Genomic DNA, 24,387 nt, shown 5'->3' with positions numbered 1-24,387 from the left:
GGGCTGTTTTAAATGAGTGCATTTATACAATTCACTGTCCACTAACTCAAATAATACGTTAAAATCGTTTCGATGAAAACAAGTTGTTTACTAACCTGACTACAAAGGCGGATCTAATTAGATCCTGCACGCATTCAAAAAGTACTATTCTTCAAAAATCATTTTTTACTTCATATTTTCGTGGATAATGTAGTTTCCACATCGAAACCGAAATCGGCTCGTGATTTCAAAAAGATTTGTCATCTCCAAAAATGGTGCGATTTTCGAAACTTAGAACGTGATGTAATTAAATTAAGACACTTTGGACTTTGTACGAGTATATCTCCATAAAAAAGCAACGGTGTTGAAAAATCCGTTACTCGAGCAATATTTGACCACCATATTCTTGTTCATATATGAATATTCACGAATACTGCGATTATCAAAAGCAACATATGTATCCTAAATTATGATTAACATAACGATTTTTTGTTAAAAAAGTGAAAATACATTAATGTTTACCGTGAAAACCATTGAGGTGGTAAAGTGGAAAAAGATGGACTCAAAGTAGCCTGTGATATGTTTTGAAATGCTTATTAGCGTCCCTCCTACACTAGTTAAGTTTGCCAAATTCATTTTATTTAACCTATATTTAAAATATTAACCAACGGATGTTGTAACAAGACACTATAAACAATTTCAACTGCAACTGTATGAACCTTTTTTTATCATTGAAAAAAGAAAAAACTCACTCAGATCTACACATAATGGCCTACAACTTGGCAGAAAATGTTAATTATATGTATGTTCTTAGCAGATCTCAAAATCGGACGATCCATTATAAAACTTTTTCAGTCGGAAGCGTCTAATCGTATTAGTGCATCTTCTCTACTTAACCTGTCACAAGTTATCCCAAAAAATTCCTAACACTGGTTCGCCGAAATGTATCCAACTCATTCCACGAAAAGAGGGGAAAACCAAATTGATCTTGTTTTAAATATGAAGCTTTTTGACCTGGTCCTATCCTTCGTAGAAAAACCGCGATCTCTTCTAATAGACATTCACACGGGTTGGAACACATACCAGGTGGCACATAAATTTCGTTAATAACTAGATTTATTTTATTTTAGAGTGCCAAATGGTCAGCTGAATTTAATCTCACAGCATTTTTACGTCAATCAACAGATTTTATTCTATTTTTATTTATTATTATTTTTAAGAAGGTACAAGGTCTCACCGATTGGGCTATTAGCCCCGACTATAGGGTTACAATATCTAGAAGAAGAACACTTGCAATCACTTTGTTCTAGGTATAATTACACACCCATTATAAAATCATTTGCAGAATGAAATGATCTTTCAACGTCGGATTAACCAACCATCGTTATAGAGAATGTAGCAATTAAAGGTTGATCTATCAGAAATGCTTTCTTCCAATAAATGAAGTGAAGTACTGAAATTTGGTATGTATAGCTGCTGTTAGTTACAGTTCTGAAGTTATTTGAATTCTTAGGTGCTAAAAGTGTAAAAGAATGTTGATGCATAAAGCAAACTGTGGTTTAGCAACAGAATTCTAAATTACAGTTCTTTTACCTCGAACATCTTTTCATTCAATGCCATCGACATTTCCTTATAAACCGATAAAATCAACTACAGATGACAAAATTCGTTATCATCATTTTTGAGCAATCTAAAAAAATATTTTTCGGTGTAACACCAAAATTTGTACTTATGACGTTTTTTGGTTCTTTATAGTTTTGCTAAGTATGTTGTCAGTAGCTTCTAGTACAACACATGCTTGATGAGACTTTTTTGTTTATTACTTCCCGAGCATAAGCGAAGGAAGTATTGTAATCGAGCTATCGGACGAATGACCACTTTTTTTTTAATTGGTAAATAGGCAGACAGAATTTCGCAACTTATTTAATATACATCTAAAGAGTAGAAGAAAGAGTGTAAATTCTAATTTTTTAAATCTAATTATACAAATTTGAATAAACCAAAACGTTCTAAATTTCATGTGACTGTATTGAGAAAACATCTTTTCAAAATTTATTAAATTATTAAATATACAGAAAACATAAGGAGTAAGACATTCGCGGTTTTCTTGGTTGAGCCCATTTTGGTAATAACTTCATAAAAAAATAAAAATTGTATGTTCAATTTCAAGATTTTTTTGTTACACTGGCAATATAAATGTCAAACTGATAGGTAACTTCAATGAAAAACAGCAGTACTACCATCACAGCTTAAAAAAATAATTCCACAGCCGACTAGTGGACTTTTTTTCATATCATATGCTTTTTCACGCCAGTTTTTCTTTAATAAAATATAACACACCGTCTTGACAAAATTAATAGTACGTAAATTAACGTTGATTTAAAAGTTACGGAGCTCTGAGAAAAAGCTGCCAGCCTCTAAGACAAGCCTTCGAAAAAATAATCGGTAACTAGTAAAGTATATTCACATATTCATTTTTTTGAGATATTCTGTGTAAAAAATTCTAAAAAGTAAGGAAAAATATTATTGAAATACTTGTAATTCCACATATCAGCCCATGTTTTTTTTTCAATAAAGATTAATTTTTGCTTCCCCAACGTAAGTTGAGGAAATATTGTTGATCCATCTGACGAATGACTGCTTTCATGTTTTCTCGACCCCTACAGTACGCAAAAACAGGGTCTCGCATTTACGTCTGTCTATCTGTCTGTCTCTCTGTATGTCTGTCTGTCTGTGTTGATTAGACAGAAAATCTAAAACTACTGAACCAAAATTTGTCTAATCATCCTCCCCAACAATGGAATGCCGTCTTCTCCAATTTGCAATAGTAAATCTTATCTAAATTATATAAAATAATATATTCCTGCACTTGTGGATTATGAATCGGTGCTGAGTTTTTACCCTAGACATCCAGATTTTTTGAAAAAAAATCCAAATTTTATAACAAACAGTAGTTGACCCGGTGAACTTCGTTTCCCTACAATTTATTTGATTATAACTTTTTATCAGCAATTATCAATCCTAATCAACCCTCCTGGTATCCGATCCAACGCAATTTTGAACATTTTGATTAATTCGTTGCTCTAATGAAGATGTTTAGTAATTTTTATTTCCCGAGCGTAAGCGAAGGAAGTATTGTAATCGAGTCTGTCGCCCGACTATCTACTTTTACGTTTTCTCGACCTTTCATGACCCCTAGAGTACGAAGTCTCTCCGTCCGTCTGTCTGTCCGTCTGTCCGTCTGTCTGCAGATAGTAAAACGCTAACCATCCCCAGCAATAATGTAATGACGTCACTTCAGAATTGTACATAGTAAATGAGTTTTAAATTATATAAAATAATATAGTCCTACACATGTACTTCATGACTCAATGCTGAGTTTTTGCCCGAAAGTCCGGATTTTTGGAAAAAAAAATCAAAATTATAAAACAAAATTTTGCAATTTAATTTTGAATCTGCACAACCGAATACTCTGAAATCTTGCAGATGTTTTAAAGATATGATAAACATACTAAATTTTTATTCAAAATATATTTACTTATCCCCTCCAAAAAATTGATGACGTTCGCCCAAAATTTTGCCAAAAAAATCCTATCTAAAATGTCCAAAATCGGATGAGTCTATACTTGTGATTTATCATTCCATGCATATTTTTTAGATTTGCTTATACAGGGTGACTCAAAATAATTAATGAATGACTTTTCAAAGATGCCGGTTTTGTTAGATTGTGCTTCAAGGGCGAGGGAAGTACTGTCGAAATAATCTATTTTTTTTTTTGAAGTGATATCATCAACTTAATAAATAAACACTTTTAATCAATTTCTATTATTTTTTACGAAAGTTGGTAAAACCAACATTTTTTTTTTAAATCTAACTTAATGATTTTGGTACAACCAGCACATGTACTGTAAATCGAATAATACAATTTTTATTATTCCAAATATTTACCGAATTGGAGTCAAGCAAAAAAAGTGTGAACGGTCTTACACATTAATACAATGCATAGATAAATTATGCGAAAAATTTCTCATAACCTCAACAACGAACAGCTGTGACAGTACAGATTTTACCAACACATTTTTTTTTTTTTAATTCCATGGCTCACCAGAGATTTTTTTTCGTTCATATAGTACAATTTCTGTGATAGACGCTACTGTTATTTAAAGGTTAACACGTGAAAGACAGATTTTTCTCATTTAAAATCGGAACTTTTGGCATTTTAGCACTTCACTTTGCACTAATATTCCACATCTGCGATTAATTTGTGGATATAAATACATATTTTTACATTTTACATTACATCAGAGGTCACTCACATGATTCCGAACTCTATGTATCAGAGTGGGCCCCAAAAGGTAATTTAAACACTGTTTGGCGGATAGAACGGTATTTTCCCAAACAAAAAATTATCAATATTTCTACCATCAACGATAGATAATTTCAGTTATCATAAAATGTTTGTCACAATCACCTAAAACTTGTACACCCACCAGACCCATTCCCAAAGGAAGGGAAGATCGTTAGATAATTAATGGCTATACTTCCGTTTACATTTAGCAACGTAATGCATTTAGTATGAGATATTTTACGATGTTACCAAGTACCTCAAATTCCTGAGAACGTCAGAACAGGAACTCTGGGTCATATTTTAAGAATAATTTAAAAATCTAGTCTACGAAAAATTTAAGATATAGAAAAAAACAAAAACGTGATATACTGAATGTTACAGATAAAACTCGGCAATCTTATTTCTTGGAAACAGATAGAAATATTGAAATTCTGCAAATGCCTTTGTTTGTAGCTTGAAAGGGGAACCTTAATTTAATACACTGCAGATAATCTTTAACGTAAAGTTCATTGCCTATAAGAGAGGCTGTATAAGCAAAAACAATGGAATAACACCAACTGTGTTATAATTATCTTTACTTAATGGCGAAATAAAATGCATATCTTCTCCACATATCCAACAAAATAGCAAATTTAAATATCACTTTAAAAACAGAAAGTAGATGTTAACCTGATTAAAATAAGAATGACTAGAAAGGTCACACTATCTGACAATCTGCATTTTGCTTTGTGATATATGGCTATACCCGAAAACTTGTCAGCTGTCTGGAAATCACTTCAGGTTCACCTACAGAAACTACAGGAAAACCGATTTCACCTTAATGGATGTTTACTGGCCAAATAGATGACAGATGTGCAGACGTCAGTATCTGCTTATCTTGACAAGTCTAATTTGTACAGACCCATCAATGTACCGTTCCTATTACAGGTACTCGAATAGGTGACACTGCATGGTTTATTACCTAGCATCCTTTAATAAAATATTTAAAAAATTAAAGTGCTTTCGAGCGTCCATGGCGGAACTCCAACTCAGACTTATTATTAGACCTAGACCTCACCTTAGTCCCTAATCAGAATGCACACAATTAACAATAGCCCATAACATCTAAAATATTAATGATCGCAAATGCGTTAACGTCTATTCACAGCGTGGTCTCAAAGAGCCTCTTATCCCACAGCTTATCCTTACGTAAGAAAATATCGACCACGACGCGACTTCCTGCATTCATTCCGATTAAATCCGACTTTATGCACAGTTTATTCAGGGTGTGACCACAATGACGTACGTCGCCATTAAAGCAGCAATCCTTGACAATGACAATGTCCATCATCCACGCACACACGCACGTGGATGACTCAATCCTGCCAAGTCTGTGTTTCGAATTTTGATAAGAAACCGGCGGCGAGATGATGAATAAGAAGGTTAATTGCGTTGTTTTTACGTAACGACAACAATCAGCAAGAATTTAATTTTTCCGCTCAAGGAATTTCGCTATCTGCGACGGCCATCAATCCGTCCCCTGTCATCGCTTATCGTAAGAGGTCCTTCCGGTGTGCCCATTTACAAGAAAATTCGTTCAGAGAACGTTCGTACGAAGAGGATTCCAGTAGGGTAATTATCTTATTTAGTTAGGTAGAGAGGAGCGGTATTATTCAATTAGCATTGTGTACTCGATCCACTTGAGAAAGGATATCCGATATTATGCATTTAATAATTCAGTTGGCGGACATGGCGGAATGCGCGGACAACTTGTAGCAGTCCCACTACAGAGATTATATGGAAATTTTAACAGAATTGCCAACTTTATTACTCATTGCTACCAATTACATTGTTTTGATACGCTTATGGGAAGTGAGCCAATTTAGACCAGACATCAGCTGATAATACCGACATTTGTGGACACTCGACGGCCTCTCTTTTACTTACAGTACTACGTAGTACTTACGTAATCAACAGCGAATACACTTACGTATTTATTTCACTCATTTTTTTATATGCACGCAAATCGAATAATTTTCTCAAATCTTGAAGGATAAATTATTGCCTATGAGTTGGTAAATTGGACGGTGTGTTGTTGATGAGAATAAAGATAAGTTCATCCTACACTATCAATGTCTATTTATACAATACATTGAATTACCGTAACTTTTTCTAATTTAAAGGTTAAGGCCTATAACTTTCGTTAATAAATATCATAGAACTTTCTTCCTGTTGATTTTATTTTTATATTTAAATAACGCGCGATCGACAAAAAACGTCCTCAAGTTGGCTTTGGAGAGTAAGGATATATTGGATTTTTTTGGAATCTATTTTTTCTTAATATATAGAAAACTCAATAAGTGGTACTAGGAGATAAGTTGCCTGTCTAATAATTTCTCTGTCTCTCTTACACTCTCTTACACCTCACTGAAGAATGATATTCTAACTTTATTACAAATGCACTACACCACAATAGTAATAATATTGACATGATTTATTAACCACCACCGCCATTCACAAAGAAAGAGAATATATCAGGTGAGCAAGATAACGCATGATCGTAGGAGGTTCTGAGAACAGAATTTTGATCGATATGATTGTGTAAAAAGTAACTGAACTATCAAAGTCTTGATGTTTAGATTCAAATTTTTGACAGCCTTTCTCCCTGCTCCTATTTTTTGAAAACACATCAGCAACATTTTAATACAGATTAAAAATATTTTACAGAAATATACAGAGGGTGAGCGGTGTTGGATATCTCATTAACTAGTAAATTATTTGTTTTTTAAAGGAAACACAAACAAAAAAGAAAGAACAAAAAATAGACTAAGATGCAATATAAAATATAGGGTGTTCTATTTGAAACAACTGAAATATCGATATTTGAAATATTTTAATTAGCAATTCATCACTATGTTCACGATAACCTTAAAACTTAAAACGTTTCAAAGCAATAATTTAAAATACATAGGTACTTAGTTATGTACCTACAATAATTTCAAAACTTAATATTCTAAAAAAAAAACAAAGTCGTGCTTTATGATTAGAATTGAATGAAAAACGGTTCTCTGTTATTTAATTATTTTGATAAGTACACATATCTGTATTTGTACTTTACCTTAACCTCAAAAATATCGCCGTAAAATATCAAATTTACTGGTACTAAAATTACGAATGTTGTTTGGTCTGAAATATTTTCAAAAAGAATGTTATCGAATTATTTTTAGTCCGTTTAACGCACTTAATAATTCTGATAACACATTTTTTGTTTTACTAGATGTACCAAAAAAATGAGGACGACCATAAAGCTGCATTATCTCCACCAAGTTCACATCATATTATTTTTAGCTACGACATTTACTGTCAGAAATTATTGCAAACAAATTTTACTGGAGCACAAATTTATTAAACGGTTTGTTTTATTTCTGAAGCTTTTACGACATAAGCTGTGCAACATTTCTCGAATTTTATGCCATAAACAAGTACATAAACAAAAAAAGGCATTAGGTTATTATCGTCTGTAGTCCAGAAGTACTAAATCACGTAGTAAAGCACACGGACTCATCTTGAACTTCCATATTACTGGTAATGTGTTTTTAAATAATGACGTCATTAATTTTTTGGAGAAACGAATGAAAGAATTGTAATTGTATTTTTAATTAACTGTTTCTTCTGTTCTAAAAATTGCAGTTTCAATGCAATCAAAGTACTTATTGTAACGTTTCGTCCAATAGTTTATAAAATTGATGTTACGTTATTAGACAGAACTTTCCTCATGCCTGAAATATAACCAAACAAATTCAGTATTTTAGAAATGCTAAAAATAAAATGGTCCATTCTTACAAAAATATAAAAAGATAAAATTGTTATACAATTTGGATTTTTTACAAAAACTGGATGCCTACAGTAAATAACACCCTCGCATTCGACTGTTCACGTTGATACTTCGAAAGAATTCACTATTAGTGCGTTTCGATCACAAGCATCTGCATTAAAAGAAAAGAAATTTGATGTTTTTTGTCTCTTTAAAAGAGAGGAGAGGACTAATTTTATTAATTACGCTAGAATGAAGCAAAACGGGCTGAATATAATTTTGGGCGAGCTCTTACTATAATAACTGTTATTTTATTTATATTGTTTATTATGGGCCGGCACGATATTAATCTATTATAACGGTTTAGAGACAATGTTGTGAACCGTTGTTGATTTAAAAAAAGAGCACTCTACGCGCATATTTCAAGTGAATTTTTCCATAACAAAATTTTGTAATAATATGATCAACACAAATAATACCCCAGGTCTACGTGCGTTTTAGTGATAAAATTTTATTGCACTTTGCCAATTTTTTACGGAAATTTGGACGTTTAAGGAAAAACCCAAAGCGGATTCGTACACCACAAGTATAGGAGTATATTATTGCGTGACATTTAAATCATTTTAATATAGAATCCTTTGAGATGACATCATCAACTTGTTGGTGGGGATGATTACCCAAATTTTGGTTAGCGTTTTACCATCATCTACACGATGTTCCTAACAAACGGTCCAGTAGTTTCGGAGAGTATCTGTATAATTAAAATCGACAGAAGACAGAAGACAAACAGATAGCAGACCGACAAGAAAGAGACAGCAGATGGGAGACAAACGGACAGAAACGAAGAAGTAAAAGTATGTGAATAAAATAAAGGTGAAAATGAGGGGAGAAAAGCAAAAAGGTATCAAAAATGAAGACACAGAAAAGGATAGGAAGACCAAACGATACAAAAGAGAACGAGAGTGTGACGGCAAAAAAAGATGGAAGCGAGGAGAAAGAGATTATTAAAGAAAATACGAACATAGAGAAAAAAAATTGGTCGAAAGTTGTTTCGACAGAACTTCCCTCGCTCCTGAAATACAATGATAATTTTTTGAGTCACCCTGTATATGCAAATCCAAAAAATATTGATGGAATGATAAATTGCAAGTACAGACTCATCATATTTTGTACATTTAAGATAGGATTTATTCAGCAAAATTTTGGAGTGATGTCAGCAATTTTTTAGGGGGGATGAGCAAATACATTTTGCTCAAAAATTTACTATGCTTATGATAACTTTAAAATATCTCCAAGATTTCAAAGCATTCGGTTTTGTAATTCCTGATTAAATCAATAAAATAAATTTATGCATTCGTTATTTTTTTTGAGTCACCCTGTATATAGAAATCTAAAAAATATGAATGGAATGATAAATTGCAAGTAGAGGCTGATCATATTTTGTACATTTTAGGCAAACTTTTGAGCTGACGTCATCGATTTTTTGGAGGGGATAAGCAAATATATTTTGATTAAAACTTTAATATGCTCTTTATAACCTTAAAACATCTGCAAGATTTCAAAGCATTCGGTTTTGTAGATCCCAAATTAAATGTCAAAATGTTGTTTCCTAATTTTGATTTTTTTTCCAAAAATCTGGACGTTTCGGGTAAACTCTCAATTCGGAGTCATAAAGTACATGTATAAGACTCTCATTTGATACTATTTAAAACCCAATTACTATGCACAATTTTGAAGTGACGTCGTCAGATTAGTGGTGGGGATGATTAGACAAATTTTGGTTAGCGTTTTACCATCTACATGATATACCTAATATAAATACAAAATTTGACAACAATCGGCCCAGTACTTTCGGAGATTGTGTCTAATAAAAATCCGGGACGGCCGACAGACGGACAGACAGCCGGAAACGGGACACCTATTTCTTCGTCCTCTAAGGGTCATGACAGGTCGAGAAAATGCAAAAGAAGAGAGTCGGCCGACGGACTCGATTACAATACTTCCTTTGCTTACACTCGGGAAGTAAAAACAAGAAATTAAAGGTGCAAAGGAAGAGTGGTAGAATTTAAAGCGAGAAATGAAAACACATATGGACGAGCAAAAAAATGAGAGAACGACATGAAAGACAGAACACGGGTAGGGATAGAAAAAAACAAGACTATAGACTATAGAGAATGAAACATGGTAAGGGAGAGCGATTTTAGAACAAACATTAAGAAAGAAGAAACACAACAAAGAATTTATAGAAGAGAGAGGGAAAAGAAATGTTAAAATGAGAAAAAATGTAGAAATATCGAAAGAAGAGAAGAGTAGGAAGAAAAAATAAGAGTGACGGAAAGAGATTAGAAAGATAAAAGGTCAAAAGATGCAAGTATTAAAAAGAAAAAGCAAGGTAGGGGGATCGAGAGGGGAGAAAGGGGAAACGGGAAAGGGAGAAAGTCGGAAAAAGAGAAAAAGAAAGAGGGAGAACGAGAGAGAGAATGGGAGAGAATGAGAGAGAATGAGGGAGAATGAGAGAGAGAGAGAGAGAGAGAGAGAAAGAGTGAAGAGAGAAAGAGAGAGAGAAAGAGAGAAGAGAGAGAGAGAGAGAAACGGAAATGGGCGACTTATTGTTTCATACTCCAGGTGTCTATTACAATACTTGGTTACTTTACGCTCAGAAAGTAGAAAGTATTAATTTTTTGAAGCATAAAGTCTGTATTAAGCCAAACTTAAAATTTCGAACTACTCGGTTCAGCAGTTTTAGAAATTAGTGTCTTAACAAAACCACCAACATAAAAGTCAAAGCACATGAGAAATTCGCATTTTCGTATTATAAGTACAAGTCAATGCCAGAAAGTCGTGAAATCGGCATTCATTGAAACGAAATGGAAGGAAAAATTAGAAAAACTTCATATTTTTTAAAATGATGCTTTGGTAATGGTGGTTTAAGATTTGTCTTTGTACTTTACACTCTTAACCATTTTAAAAAACGATATTTCTTGCTTGATTAGTTTTTGAAACTAACATACATAAAACACACTTATCTTTCATACAAAGTGATAAAAACGTAGATATTTCATTTCCATTCAGAAATAGTTCATTCCAAACATTTACATACAGTTTGTTCAATATTGAATGATCGGTGGTACAAATTAAGTATTTGTCGTATTACAAAATTAATATACTTGCTGCCACTAAAATTGGAATTATTTTAAAACAACTTCACCACGTTTATGGTGGATAATATTTCAAAATACGTCGTCGAGTCTACAGTGAGAAACACAGAAAAATATAAAAAATTTTAACTACATACAATCTAGGTTCCAAAATATTATACTCCTATAAATTATCAGCGGCGGCTCGTGACTTTTTGAAATGGGGGGATACAATTTGATTGATGACTTAATCATGAAGATATAAAACAGGCTGTTATTACCAATTAATAGACGAAATTGTGTGACAGAAATAAGTACAAAAATACATTCATTCAATACAAGTAAAGAAGTATTTGTCCACATACCTTAACTCATTACTGAGGAGGCACACAAAACAAAATAATTGATTATGTTTTTGACAACCGTAAATTTTTCCTACAATTTTATCTTCGTAAGATAGAGGATGATTTTTTATTAAATATTCAACTGAATTCATTATTTTTATTTAAAATCAAACAATTTCACTTGCGACCCGATCCCAACCAAATACAGCGACTAGAGGCGCGGTTTTCATGGCAACGGTGTAAACAAAACGTCTAAATAAGTCACGATTTGGTCTCCCCCTTTTATTGAAACCTTACCAGAGAAACATCTTTAGATTAAGTTCTGATACATTTGAAACGATAAAAAAATTAATTTTCATAATTATGACACAAACTTCCACATAATTTTTTAAATATTGAAAATTACTATTTTAGTGTGCCCCTGGCACCAGCCGCCCCCGTAAAATTACAATAGTATATACTGTGTATGGGAATACATGTAACAACATTCCATAATTAAAATATGACTAAACAAATTTTTTATATCTAATATTTCCAAGTAATCGGTTCTCTAGTCTCAGAGATGTTCGATAAATTTGCAGATGCAGAAAAACAGTGCTATCAACTATTAAACATGAGAAAATATGAAAATAAACTACCGTCAAAATAACTATATTATAATATTATTACTATTAACATAAAAATATGCATGAGCTTCATTTCATGCAGTTCATTCATACAAAAAACACGTTTTATCCAAAGATCTTGAGTGATGTGTTGAAAAAGTGTCATTGACTTTTAAACAACTCAAAACATTTATTACTTCCCACTTGATTTATTAGGTATATCTCTTGAAGATGAGGAAATAACAACATTATAATAGCAAATAGTAGTCATGACTGATGAATCTTATGTAAAAATACGTACATAATTGGAATATCACTTAAAACTTTCGAAAAGAATTACTCATTAGTCATACGTCATTCTCAGTAGTAACGTAAAAAATCACACTAAAAAAATTATAATTTATTTAAATGATATCTCTTTAATATCATTTGTCTGTTTATGCAGATGTCTAACGGTCGGTTTAAATCTGCATTTATCATGGAATGATAATAATTAATGAGGTACCAGTATCAGGGTTGTGCATAGCCAAATAAATTAGGTCTGAAATGCTAATAATAGTAACAATAATATGAAATTTGGAACACTTTAGTAACTAATAATGCTTTAAGAATAATTTAACAACAACAAACAAGTATTTAAACAGATTGTTTCTCATGATTCATTATTCATTAATTAATGACTCCGTACAACAGGTATACACAAACTTTTTTCTACACATTAAACACGTCAAAGGCCTGAAATCCCAATTTTTTATACCGCTGTATTTTTACGACGTCCGAGTTTTTAAGAAACTGAAAAAACGGAGTCATGCATTAAGTTGGTAATAAAACAACATTAAACCTACTTACATTTTTTATTTTATGTAGTGCTCTAAATTACGCCCACTTCCCCTCTTTCCACAGCACTTATCGTTCTCATACAAATCTCGTTATGAAAATTAAAGATGATAAATGCCTAATTGCTGCTTCTACCCATAATTTATTCCAAGAAACCCATTCTTGAATAAAACTTAATAAAGACCTTCTTGTGCTCGCGGAACCTTGCGAAACAATCATTTTGCACGACTCTTACTCAGCGCTCATCATCAGAGTTGTTATTTGTTATTAAAAATTATTTCGCGTGATCGTTATTTAATTTCCATTCCTATTATTGTGTGCTTTTTAGGCATTTCCGTGCCAATTTTTTTTAAACGAGGAAGATGTGGAAGGTGAATGCAACCGCTATAGACACCTGTTGCGTAATAACAATTTAAAAGAAATTTGGCAGATGCGGCAGCATTAAGATAACTACACACGACACGATCGCTATAAAATAAACAATGGCGTGTGAACAGGCGTGCAAAATCGTAAGATTGATATTCTGGTCGCATTTAAATACATTTTTTGCGTCACGTTGATTTATCTGTAACATTTTGGGTTTACCTTCAACTTTTCCATGTATGAGTGAATTTACAACAACGCCCGTTGGAGTTTCAAAATTTTAGGACGGCTTATTTTTCACGGGTGATCACTTTCACCGCAAAATTACGAAACAAGTCGTTTAACATCGGGAACTGTATTAAATTACGGGAGCGCTGGTTTTAAATCAAGAAAGGAGAATCGCAGCGGCATGAATAACGTTATTTAAATATTAATTGGTTACTAATAATCGACAGAAAAGTAATTAAAAGTGAATACATATACATCTCCTTAACCTCCTCCTGCAGTTTATATAATGGAAAAGTTTCCATGGCTGTGTATTCATGAATCACGCGGATATTCAAAATGTTTTGTTATTATTAGAGGAAAAATGCGTTTTAAATTGCACATTATTTTACGTTCTGCTCTAAAAAAAACGGTCCCTCAAGGTATTTTCCTTCATTTTTTATTCAAAATGAATTCTTGCGTTACCGCAAAAAGTGATCAGGAATAATTTTATTTTGTATAAATTATTATCAGTTAATTTATGACAGTCGTTACGTCTCTTTGATATTTATTACTACAAGTTAATAATAGATGCTAATTAATCCGACGACAGGAATAAGGCGATATTTCAACAATGTTATGCACTTATTGGACGATCAGTTTTTGTATAGGTACTAATAAAATTTTACCTAACCATAAATTATAGACCTTTGGCCGAAGCTTAACAGTCGCCAGACACTGGACAGGGGTGTTTCTAGTCTAATCTGTGACAAATTAATTAAGGGAATATTAGTTATTTATATTTCAATGTAGGTAACATTCAACATTATGAAATTATTTTATGTTGACATTTAGTCGAGTGAATCTCTAACGGACGACTATTTTCCTGAACACAACCTTGAAGTTTACAAATTTACCAGCACGCGTCATCTGTCAGATTGACGAGGTTCTTTACCAAGGAGGCTGCCCAAACATTGTTGATCTAAGTGGCAATAATAGGCTGCAAAATTTTATTGATGCAGCAAAAATATTATGCGAAGAACGACACACAGAAATATTACTTTTAACAAATAATTTCTTAATAAAATCTAAATCATACTACGATGACGACACACAAATTTGACTTATCTCAAGGCAGTTCTTTCGAAGGTGACAAGCTTTTATTATTCGTATCAGTAATCAGGGTTATGCGAATTTTATTTTGAACATTGCACATTATTTTAAATTATTTGATCACGTTTTTTTGAAACACTGGCATATGGGACACTTCAAAGTTTCGATTTTTGTTGATTTTCTTACTTACAGACTTTTCTGATTCTTTTAAATTTTTTGTAAAGTAAGAACTCTGTGCGTCCATAGGATAGAAGATATTTTATGCAGTGTGAGTCACTAATCGCATTATAAAAGACTTACAGTTACAGTGTGGTTCTTAAAGTAGTATACACTAAAATTATTTTCAACTATACAGAGTATTCTGTTTTTGCAACGTAACATATAATAACCTTATCTATGTTAAGTAATCCGATTGGTCTGTTTTTATGTTTTATAACTATAGTTCTTAACATAAAGAGTATGTATAAAAAAATCTAAAATGACAGAATTTTTACGTATCAATATTTGATTTTTCTCAAATAGAACACCCTGTATTTTTTATTGGATTTTAATCCGGCTACCTTCATGTTTTCCCGAAGTATCATGACCACTGGACTACGGAAAAAAGGTATCTTAATTCGTCTGTCTGTCTGCCTGTCTGTCTGTGTATTTGTCTAAATATAACATAATCCAACACATGTAGTTTATGAATCCGTATTTAGTTTTCACCCAACACGTCCAGATTTTTGAAAAAAAATCAATATTGTTTGTATGACTACTTTTTGGAATTTACTTTGAAACTGCAAAACGGAATGCTTTGGAATCTTGCAAACATTTTAAGGTTATCGTAAACATGATATTTATTAGTCTAATGAAAATTTATTCGTTTACCGCCTCCCAAAAAAATTATAAGGTCATCTTAAAATTTTGCCGAATAAATCCTATGACTCGCATTCTGAATGTTCTTTTTTAATAAATTTTCGATAAATTTAGTGTCATAATAGTATAATATGATACGAGTTTTATAAGAAACATTTTGTCGCACGCACGGTTTTAGAGAGCAGCGAGGAATGCTATAAAGGAATAAGTGCGACAAAATGTCTTATAAACCAGTATCATACAGTATTTTTTCAACTTTGTCCCTTTTTCATAAAAACACAGCAAATTCAAAATCTGGTTATTTTCACGACAGTTGGCAGAACATACCTTTTATTTTATTAAACATTGAGGGTAAGTTAAAAGATGATAGACAGTATAACAGCTAGCAGCTAGCTCATCCGTAATGACAACAGTAAAAAAATAAATTTCACTACGTTTAGTGAAATTATTATAGCACCTAGTGTATTTATTACGACACGCGATTGCGTATCGTAATAGTCTTATTAAGAACGCAAAGTAGAAAAAAACATTTACGAATGAACGGTCAGCAAGGCTACTTAGGTAAGTTACACTGCAAAAAATCAACCTCTAAAATGCGAGCGTAGCGAGCATGTTCAAGATGTTTCAGTCCCATAGACATTAGTGAACACAAACTCTAAACACATTTTTAAATCGGAACAAAATTGTTCTTAATAATTTAGCTTCAGGAACACCAATAAATATTTTTTTAAATTACACCTCAACATGCTCGCTGCGCTCGGATTTTATGCTTCTTTTTTTCAGCTTGATTCTTACAAAAGTGTGCAGGAAAGGGTGTCAACGAAGTTATTTGAATTCTAATGTAAGAATAAATAAATTTCTAGACTTGAAAAAACACCCTCAGTATCAGATAATCAGAAACATTTTTGGGACTCACCTTTTTTTAGACAAAAAATTTCTTATTAATAATTTAGCTTCTCAAGAACACTGAGTCATTTTATTGAGTTGTTTAAAAAAAATTATGAATCAGTCAATTTTATTAATTTTTGATAAAAATTCTCATCAAAGAAATCTGAGTGTGAAAAAGTATATAAATTCTTTAAGCCGATTTTTATCTTCTTTCTTCGGATATGCTAGTCCCTCTTGCAGAAGTGAAAAATTTAAAAAAACTACCAACTTTGGAAACAGAAAATATTAATAAGAAAGAAAGAGAATAAAAAACTGAGTACGATGTAGTAATAAAATACAGAAACTTCTCTTTAAAATATCGACATTTATAAACTATAATATTTTAGACTTTTTTTATAAACACTCTATATTATAAGTAGTATATTATAGCAACAATATATGCATCACTTCTCGAAAAACAACTTTTTTATAAATACATTTTATTATACATGTTCTGATGTATTAATTTCTTTAAAAACAAGCAAAGAAAAAACTTCCATATTTACTGCAGCAATTTGTTACTAGAACTTTTTTGGAACGTAATAAATTTAATTTTAGAAATAAATCAGGAACAATTCAATTTAAAACTAGTTGTATCATCCTTGATAAATTCCGAAGCATGTATTTAATTATCCCTTAAGGCGAATTTAGAGTGCTTGTTAATTTATAACTCTACAGTCTATGTTTCCTCTAAAACAATTTAAAATCTATAGCAACGGTAACTTTGAAAATGCATTCATAGAGTTGATGATAATATTGATAATGTTTATTAACAACTAGATCCTAAATGCATACGTTGTATCATGATATACGCGTACGTATGTGTTAATTAATTACCAATGTTAACCACACTAATTAATTAAACATGATTTTTCCCGATGATATATTTTATCACCAGTACTGATTGTGTTGACATAGATACATTATTAACAAATTATTAAGTGTTCAAAGTGCAAAATAGACGTCATTAATTCAAAATTTGATAATAATTTGATAGGCACAAGTGTTCTGATATGGTGCATTAGGAACTAAGCACAAATTAACATTTACCGTATGTGAAACCACACACCGTGGAATTCCGAGTTTAGGTTATATTTTTGTATGCGAAATATGCATTGACCTCAGCTTCAATACAATAATATTAGATGATGCAAAACTTATGTTTTTTAATGTATAAATAATACTTACCTAGTTATTAGCAAACTTTCCTTGAAATTTTGATATTCATCTATTCTAAGAAATTATTTTTAAAATAAAAAAAATTCTGATTATTTTTTTTTTATATTGATTATTAATTTTAACAAGAGATCACTGCTATCATGATATTACTTCTTGAAAATAATTATGATTGTTAATAAAATCGGATTTTATATGGAAAACTTGACATGTGTATAAAAATTCGTAAACTTATTAGGAGAGAACTTCCTTTAATTGTAAAGTACGACAAACACCACTATTCATTCAATACATTTTTAGAATGATCCCATCTAAGACATTAATTTTATTATCACCACGTAACAATCAAAGTAGATTCGGTGTTAGATAAATCGGTTCGTCCATTCATTCTTTCGAAAACATCCTGCATAAACGATTCTTAAACATAACGCATATTTCTGAGTCACAAAATGGTGCAAACATAGTAAAAAATATTTAATAATTTGTGAAATGACGTCATCAATTTTCTGGTGGGGACACAATCTTCATTTGTGTTATTAAAAACAATTTTTAAGACAATCCGTACGAAAAATAAAAAAAATTGTTGAAGCTATTAAATTCCACGTATGTACAAGGGCAATGAACCTGCATATTTAAGTGATATTTAGATAAAAGTATGTTGAGATGATTTCATAAATTTGTGTATCTTCAAATAATATGAAAACACACCTGAAAGTAAGATTTCTAATTCAAAAAGTCCCAACACACAGAAACAGATTTTTTTCTGCTAAAAATTAATTTAATTTTTGTGTCAAGAAGGCTGTGTTGAATTTATTAACACAATTATTGGCTATACAAATCTAGTTACTTCATGCCAAAATTTATGTTGGCAAGTTTGACAATTTTTGTTAATCTCTGTAATTACAAATTTTACAATTACTTAAATTTGAAAATTAAATTTTTTCTAAACGAAAATAACAATTCATCAAATCAGACAAAAATCTTAACAAGAAAGTAAAAAATAAGGCGGCCATTTTGAACTGCAATATACTTTTTTAATAATCTACATTAAACAAAAAAAAAATGTGGCTAATTTTAATATTAATATTAATAATAATGATAATAATATGGTATAGTAAATCGTCCAACTGGAAACATAATGCAGCACCGGTAGATTTTTGTGAATTCAGTAGCATGTTCCATGCATGTAAAATACGCCAGAGAACGAAAAAAAAATGTAAGCGATTCTTTGGAATATTAAAAAAGAAACAAAAATCAGGCGGCTGTCTCCGAAGAGAGAATATTTATGTACGTGTGTTCTTACTGCCGTTGCAAAGAATCATCAATCTACCAAAAAAATGTCGAGGCGATCCTTGGCGATCTCTTTTGCCTTTGAAATGCGAACCTTTGTGTAGCGACCGCAACATTGGCAATAAACGCCAACTGAAGCGCTAAAAAACCTGCGAAGGACAAGTACATCCCTGCGTGGCCGTCGTAATTATCCCGAAAGAAATTATTATTCGCATCGGGTACTCCATGTCTGCGCTAAGAATTATTCATAATAGCCACCGGTCTTAATAGACATCTATTAATCGAATTCTGGCCGTCTGAATTTCTCCCGAATTGTTGCCATCCTCGATCAGCACAAATAGTAATTAAATCTGCATGAAGGTGTGTTTAGTGCCTAACAGTAAATTTCCAGTCCTTCGCAACAAAACACCAACCATGATTCGTACAAATGCGAACCGAATCGTGACTTAGGATATGATAGAAACGAAGATGCACCTCACCCGTTGGTGAGGGGGGATGACAACCTATATAACTGTCCACCACCAGCAGCTTAGCAAACTCTTGTCGAGAGTGACCAGTGTTGTGTTTAACTTCCTAAAGCCCGGCGCGCACTTCAACTACTTTGTTCGAACCGATCGAAGAAGACACCGCAAGGTAGGTCTCTGATTTTCTTAGTTGTTTGAAAAATTCGAAGACTTCAACGGTCGATTAAGACGGAAACCCCGCGACATTTCGTCTTTGCATGTCTTAGATCTGATGCAACATCTCGCTGCGCACTTATTTCAATACGTTTATTAAGGTCGTTTGCATTGAAATTCACGGTTGGTCGGATTGCGTAAGAAGTCATCATGACGAGCTTAACAGTACCGGTAGTATGGGATTTTTAACGATATTATGATAACCGGAAAAAACTATCCGCGGATTTTCGCGCATCCTCGTGGGTAATGAACTTTGAACAATCGGTTAGTCATTGCATTCGAAAGTCGGCTCTACTCTCTTCGACGGAAAAGCCTTGAAAATGCAACGACAACAAAGAAATAATTGAAAATTGCCAACAATTGAACGTTGCCGAAGGCTACACGTTGATGGTAATAAGCATAGTACAAGACGCAATCGCTCCTTCCTGCGATTATCTAATTGCTTTATTGAATGGACCCTTTGTGAGCTAATTTGATTTTAGTTTATTGACCTTTTAAAAAAAGAATTCATGAGTAATCGGAGAACAAAACAAAAATTGGTTGCCATCAAACAATCTGACAGCTAAAAATAAATCCGTTCGAAGTTTTTTGTCAACTGAAAATTTTTCAACTTGAGGCAACGTAATGCAAATCGCTTGATTAACCCACACTTTACTACTCCCATCTTCTCCGCAGGATGAAAATCATCGTGAGCCTGTTTCTGGTAGCCACCGCCTTGGCGCTTCCACTCCCCGAAAGCGAAGAAAACAAATCAGGTGTACCTCTAGTCATCGCCGATTACTCTTCAGTCGCCAAGTCGGAGGAAAGCCACGCCGCCCACCACCACGACTCCTCCGAATCTTCCGAAGAATCCTCCGAGAAACCCAGCGACGAAGTTAAACCCGCACCCACGACCGAAGCCGCCGCCAAGGGCGAAGAAAAACCCGACACGAGCAGCGAGGAAAAAAGCAGCGAAGAAAGCAACGAGAGCAAGCCCCTTCAGGACGAAAACCCCGCTCCTTTGGAACCCTTGGCCACAACCGCCGCCCCCAAAGCCGAAGAACCCGCCAAACTAGAAGAGAAGCGCGAAGAACCCGCCGAAGATGAGAAGAAAGACGAAAAGAAGGAACTCCCGCAGGAAGAGCTGATCGTCGAGCCCAAACCCATCGAGCCCGAAACGAAGAAAATCGACATCCCGGAACCCGCTCCGGTGGAGGAGAAGAAAGACGACGTGCCCGCGGTGAAACTCATCATGGAGGGTAACTCTGACGTGGTGGACGTGGCTAAGAACACCGCCGCCGTGGCCGAAGAGCCCGCCCCCGTGCCCAAATCGGAAGTGCCATCGCCACCCCTCGAGGTCACCACCGAGAAGATCGAGAAACCCTTGGCCCTGCCCACGGTGACCGCCGACGAGAAGCCCCAGGCCGCCGAGATCAAGGAAGACGTCGCCTTGCCCAGCGAGCAGAAAGTGGAAGCCGCCCAGATCGCCGAAGAGAAATTGATCGAGGTGAAGGAAGAGAAGGCGCCTGAAGACGAAAAGTTGGAGAAGCCCGTCGAGGAGAAGAAGTTGGACGAGGAGAAAGTCGACGAGAAGAAGGAAATAATCGAGGAGAAGAAGGCCAAGGCTGAGACTGACGCGACGGAAGCACCATCGACGGCAAAGCCGGAAGACGCTCCTAAAAAGGACGAAACGGTTCCAGAGGCGTTACCGGAAAAGCTACCGGAGCCTGCTAGTGCAAGTTCTTGAATATATAAATTTTTTGACAAATTGTATGAATGACTGACGAGATCCGCTTGCCCCTTTATTCTGATGTCACTTAAAAAATTTTAGAATAATTGGGCCAACCGGAACTCGATTAATATTATTAATAAATTTTTTTATTTATGTCTGCTCAATTTTTAAGAACCGTATTATTATGAAACACCGTATTCACTCGTGTTTTGTTGTAAAAACCGTGTTGTTTTATTATTTTTGTAATAGCTCAGCCCCTCTATCAGGTGAATCGCCCTGAAACATTCCCGTATTTTTAAGTATTTTATTCTAATGATAAAGCTTTCAATAAAGTTTTATAAATAATCCGTTGGCTTTTTTCTATTCGTTCCCTATTTGGTCAGGCTGTGGCTGCAGCCAAGTCTTTGACCGTGATCGGAATGTTGCATGGTAAGTGCAAAAAAGAATCATTCCCGGTCTATTTCAGACGCATCTTACCTTGCCGGTTAGCATCAGACAAGCTATGACTCCCAGACTCCACCAATCTACGGAGTGCCCGTACTCTAGATGCGCCAAGATTTCAGGAGCTGGAACAATAGAGAACGCTCACAGGACGAGGACCAATGACAGGAATAAAAGTACATCTTAAAATAAATAAAGTCTTTATTAACGGTCGACTCAAAATCACAACATTCATTGTTTTTCTAAAACTAAAAACTATTATTCACAATTATTTACATGAACTGCAACTTGAATCAATTAGGAATATACATCGAAGACGTGCCGTAAATTCAGGTTACTGGCCCCAATCAAATAATACAAGAGCGGGCCTGGATACTTGAACTCTTATAACAGTGCCTCTATGCAAATTCTATCATCATGCATTAGCAGTTGCACTTTTTCTTAACGAATTAGTTTAAGTAATTTCTGACGATACGAAAACTCCCGCTTTGGTTCACCGAAGTCGTTATCTTTCCTCCAATCCCAGCAGCCTCTCTTCACCGAAACAAGTACTCTAATTCCAACTTTAAGAGAGATGTTGTGTAATTATCTTTCACTAGCCTTTCGGAATTGATACTACTTCACAGATGCAGCGCCTCCTCTCCCACACCGAAGGAACAAACATGCAACATTCAGTCCGTCAAAAGAGGGCGCTTTCGCAGAAAAAAGATAACGACCACGCTCAAATTCAGATCACACAGAGATTTTGCGATTAAAAACGAATTCGTTGCACTGCAACTCGATAAAAAAGCTTATAGTAGGAATTGTTAGTAACTTAGATTTAAATAAAGACAACTAAACTAAGATCACGTCAAACTATAGTAAACATAACCTAAATAGACATTAAGAAAAGGAAAATTCACAGACTGGTCGCTTTGAAAATAACTGCACCTCAGCGAAACGTTTATACTAATAAAAATAAATAATTTCTAGTTAAAAAACGACTATGCTAATAGTTGATTTAAAGAAGCGACTCGCTCAAAAATAGAACTTACGACAATTACCGAAATCGGTGGAAATCACTTTCCGACGAAAACCGTTACACCCTTCTGAATAAACAGCGTTTTTGAAACGGTTATGTCGTAAGAGTTTGGCGTAAAGTTAGTAACATATGGGTCACACCCATGACGGCAGGTCATGCTGGTGGTGGGCACAGAACAAACGCAGAAAGGTCGGGGCCAGAGAAATCGTGACAGGAAAGAACTGGTCAAAGCCACAACTCAAAAAAAAAAACATTTGTGTTAATAAAATAATGTACGTAAAAAAAAAACTAATTTCGTATGAACGTTGGTTTCGATAAGTGAACTACGTTAATAAAAAAATACGACTTCAAAAATTCTTTCCAGCAACGCTCTATCATTTCTACGTTCACGTTGTTCTGTGCGTCACACCAAATATGGTGTGGTCGATATGTTGCCAACTTGTCACAAAACTCCACCACGTCACCACCTTTGTCAACCACCCATAAGTGCTTCACGTAACACTAAATTCCACCAATATCACTAACCATCAAAAAGTGATTTTTTGGGCGACCCGTCCGATAGGAATCTCAAATTGCGTCATGTTTAAAAGGCGTTAGCACTGAAACAAAACGTCGAAAAATTTCACCAAGCGCGCAAAATCTAATTGACAATTAAACTAACGAAAGTTAGAGCGACAGGGTCTCTTTGATAAGCTTTTTCATCGTGGAGCCGACCGACGATCCAGAGGACGGTCCCGAAATCGAATAATTCACCTTAAACAAGTAAGGTTGAACGTCTGGGTAGGACGTATCGAAAATCAAATCCAGCTCCGACTGACTGGGCATTTTGGGCAGATAATCGTGTCTGTTCATGATCTCCGCTATCGAGAAGATCTTATCCGCCAAGAGCTCTCCCACCTTTTCCCGGTACGCTTGTCGCTCCCCTTCGTTGGCGAAGGTCAGCAGGTCGACGCGCACGGTCCACACCTCCCACGGGATGCACTCGGACTGGAACAGCCATCTGGTCCGAGGTTTCCTCTGGAAAAATTCCAGAGTGATCTGGCCCATGCCGCTGCTGTCGTTGCCTCTCAGCTGCTCGCTGAAGCTGCTGATCTCGCGCTTGAGCACTTGGTCTAAGTGCGGCGACGAGCAGCACACGTACGTCAGGTCGATAAAGTCGCAATCTACGTCCGTGTATCCGACCGTGCCGATCGAGTAACTGCCCTCGGTGCTGTACAAGAACTTGCCGTGCGTTCGGTGAAACAGCACCGTGTGGAATATACTGGCCACTGCTTCGTCGGCCTGCCTGCCCTCCACCGTCAAGTCGAACATCTGAGATCTGGCGTTCATCTTCGCGTCGCTCAATTAAACATAATATACTAGAGGAAAAGCCGCCTTTACAGTCACTTAATTTAAGGTGATTTCAACGAAAACACTAAATCACAGCTCGATAAACCTGAGTGAATAATTATGGTTTTACACAACTAATATTTGGTGTTTTTTGCACTATTATTACTTCGAAATTTATTGGTTTATTAATAGGTTTTATTGTTTTAATAGTCCACCACTCGTCAACTAGTAGAA

The 24,387-nt window shown here is 34.4% G+C and overlaps 3 protein-coding genes across 3 annotated transcripts in view; 1 reads left to right on the top strand and 2 right to left on the bottom strand.

The window, feature by feature from the left end:
• Positions 1-24,387, bottom strand: part of S6kl (S6 Kinase Like) — a 98,305-nt gene that overhangs the window by 49,494 nt on the left and 24,424 nt on the right. The window contains exon 7 of the mRNA XM_064061510.1: positions 21,840-21,928. Coding sequence (XP_063917580.1) covers positions 21,840-21,928 — 89 coding nt within the window. The remainder of the gene's footprint in view (positions 1-21,839; positions 21,929-24,387) is intronic.
• LOC135133205 (neurofilament heavy polypeptide-like) lies at positions 19,498-21,707 on the top strand. The gene is made up of 2 exons (XM_064061511.1): positions 19,498-19,607; positions 20,327-21,707. The coding sequence occupies exon 2, from the start codon at positions 20,328-20,330 to the stop codon at positions 21,375-21,377; it is 1,050 nt and encodes a 349-aa protein (XP_063917581.1). The 5' UTR covers positions 19,498-19,607; position 20,327; the 3' UTR covers positions 21,378-21,707.
• LOC135133207 (autophagy-related protein 101) lies at positions 21,987-24,383 on the bottom strand. Its single transcript, XM_064061513.1, has one exon. The coding sequence runs from the start codon at positions 24,151-24,153 to the stop codon at positions 23,491-23,493; it is 663 nt and encodes a 220-aa protein (XP_063917583.1). The 5' UTR covers positions 24,154-24,383; the 3' UTR covers positions 21,987-23,490.

The sequence above is a fragment of the Zophobas morio genome, unplaced genomic scaffold, assembly GCF_036711695.1.
Source record: "Zophobas morio isolate AGI-343-1 ecotype UQ-CSIRO unplaced genomic scaffold, CSIRO_AGI_Zmor_V1 ptg000021l, whole genome shotgun sequence".
NCBI lineage: Eukaryota > Metazoa > Arthropoda > Insecta > Coleoptera > Tenebrionidae > Zophobas > Zophobas morio.
This window is presented reverse-complemented; position numbering and strand designations above follow the sequence as displayed.

Coding starts and splice junctions, on each gene's coding strand:
- LOC135133205 (XM_064061511.1), top strand. CDS start 20,328: ATGAAAATCATCGTGAGCCTGTTTCTGGTAGCCACCGCCTTGGCGCTT.
- LOC135133207 (XM_064061513.1), bottom strand. CDS start 24,153: ATGAACGCCAGATCTCAGATGTTCGACTTGACGGTGGAGGGCAGGCAG.